Source organism: Ceratina calcarata, unplaced genomic scaffold (genome assembly GCF_001652005.2).
Source record: "Ceratina calcarata isolate Rehan_Ccalc_2016 unplaced genomic scaffold, ASM165200v1 scaffold211.2, whole genome shotgun sequence".
Classification (NCBI taxonomy): Eukaryota; Metazoa; Arthropoda; class Insecta; order Hymenoptera; family Apidae; genus Ceratina; species Ceratina calcarata.
In genome coordinates this window covers 541,837-543,196 of record NW_017142786.1, presented here as the reverse complement: position 1 = coordinate 543,196, position 1,360 = coordinate 541,837, and the positions used below count along the sequence as shown (strand labels likewise).

Below are 1,360 nucleotides of genomic sequence, written 5' to 3'. Positions count from 1 at the left end.
CACCTAAAAAAACACTGAATTCGTCAAGTCCAATGTTAAAAAAATTATTCAATTTTGAAACATATACGAATATTTACGAATAGTATTTCACTCTATGTATATAGTTTAATCAGAATAAATTGATTATAAAATTGAATGAACAGCATCCCCATTAAAAACCGTCAGTATTAATATTCCATCCCCACAGTTGAATTTTGCAATTATTATGAAGATTTCGAGAACTCGATTGTCGAGGAAAATGAGAGTGCCGCCTCAGGAACGGTTTTTACGGCCCTGGATGCGCGGGTATAGAAAAGCGTGCACGGGAACACCCGCTATCGATCAGTCGCGTGTTAGTCCACCGTGACATGGAGGATCTACTGCTGCAGATCGTCCGAGAATCGAGCAATGCAAAATTACAAAACTTGCGTAAATCGGCGCAGGAAGCTTATGGTACGTCGATCTCGAAACCTTAAACCTTTTTTCATACTTTACACCATAGAACAATATCATTAGATACATCTTTTAAATTAAAAATGACTAATCAGCGCAATTATACTTCACACCTTGATTAAGCTGTCAATTAGAATACCGTGTAAGAGAAAGCATTTACGTGTTACTGTCTTAAAAAATATGTTCATTTTATTGAGGGATTAATCGGATTGACGCGATTTTGTAGACTTTCTGGATAAGCAGCAGGGGTTGCTACGCGATCCGCCCCACGAGCTGCGTGGAAAATGTCTACACACGTTTCAGCTAGCGCTCGAAACGAAGAGGAACAAGTTCGTCGTCCTCGGTTTGCTGGGATTACACGTGAGTGTTTCCTTATTGAATAATTCTCATTCCTGAAAACCATATGTATCGCGCTTTCGATGTGCCGCGTATACGTGTGACTGACGCATCCGCTCGCGGAAAGGACTTCGCGATAAAGCGACCGATAATTATAATGTTCGAACTGAGACCTGTGACGTTTCACACCCGACGTGTAATTTATTCTATTTTGAATATTGTAGTATTTTCATTTCATTTGAAAAGAAATCCAATTATGTTAACGATTCTTGTATATTTTTATTGTAATTTTTTTGTGATGTTGCGTGCATTTTTTTCTTTCATAGAATACATTGTAGGTAACAAGAGTTGTTAATTAATGTTTCGAATTCAGAAAATGCTGCGGGACGACAGGTTTCAATCGCCCTACGAGCCAGAAGACGACTCTCTCTGGCTTCCCGCACAAATGTTGCACGCGATGGGTTCCATGCTCTCGCAATCGGACGACACGCAGACGGACATGCTAAAAGTGAGCCGAATGATTCAAATTATTTTCTATTTACTAGAAACAAAATCTTCTATTGCAAGTTAAGGGGGTTCTATAAGTAATAGG

At 39.2% G+C, this 1,360-nt stretch overlaps 1 protein-coding gene across 2 annotated transcripts in view; it reads left to right on the top strand.

Moving 5' to 3' along the window:
- The window catches only part of LOC108622261 (brefeldin A-inhibited guanine nucleotide-exchange protein 3), a 21,153-nt gene that overhangs the window by 661 nt on the left and 19,132 nt on the right, over positions 1–1,360 (top strand). The window contains exons 1-3 of one of the 2 annotated variants that reach the window (XM_018020025.2): positions 318–432; positions 659–792; positions 1,142–1,276. In XM_018020025.2, the coding sequence (XP_017875514.1) occupies positions 348–432; positions 659–792; positions 1,142–1,276 (354 nt within the window). In that variant the 5' untranslated portion in view covers positions 318–347. Of the gene's footprint in view, positions 1–317; positions 433–658; positions 793–1,141; positions 1,277–1,360 lie in introns of those variants that run through there. The other variant, XM_026811360.1, reaches the window with a different exon arrangement.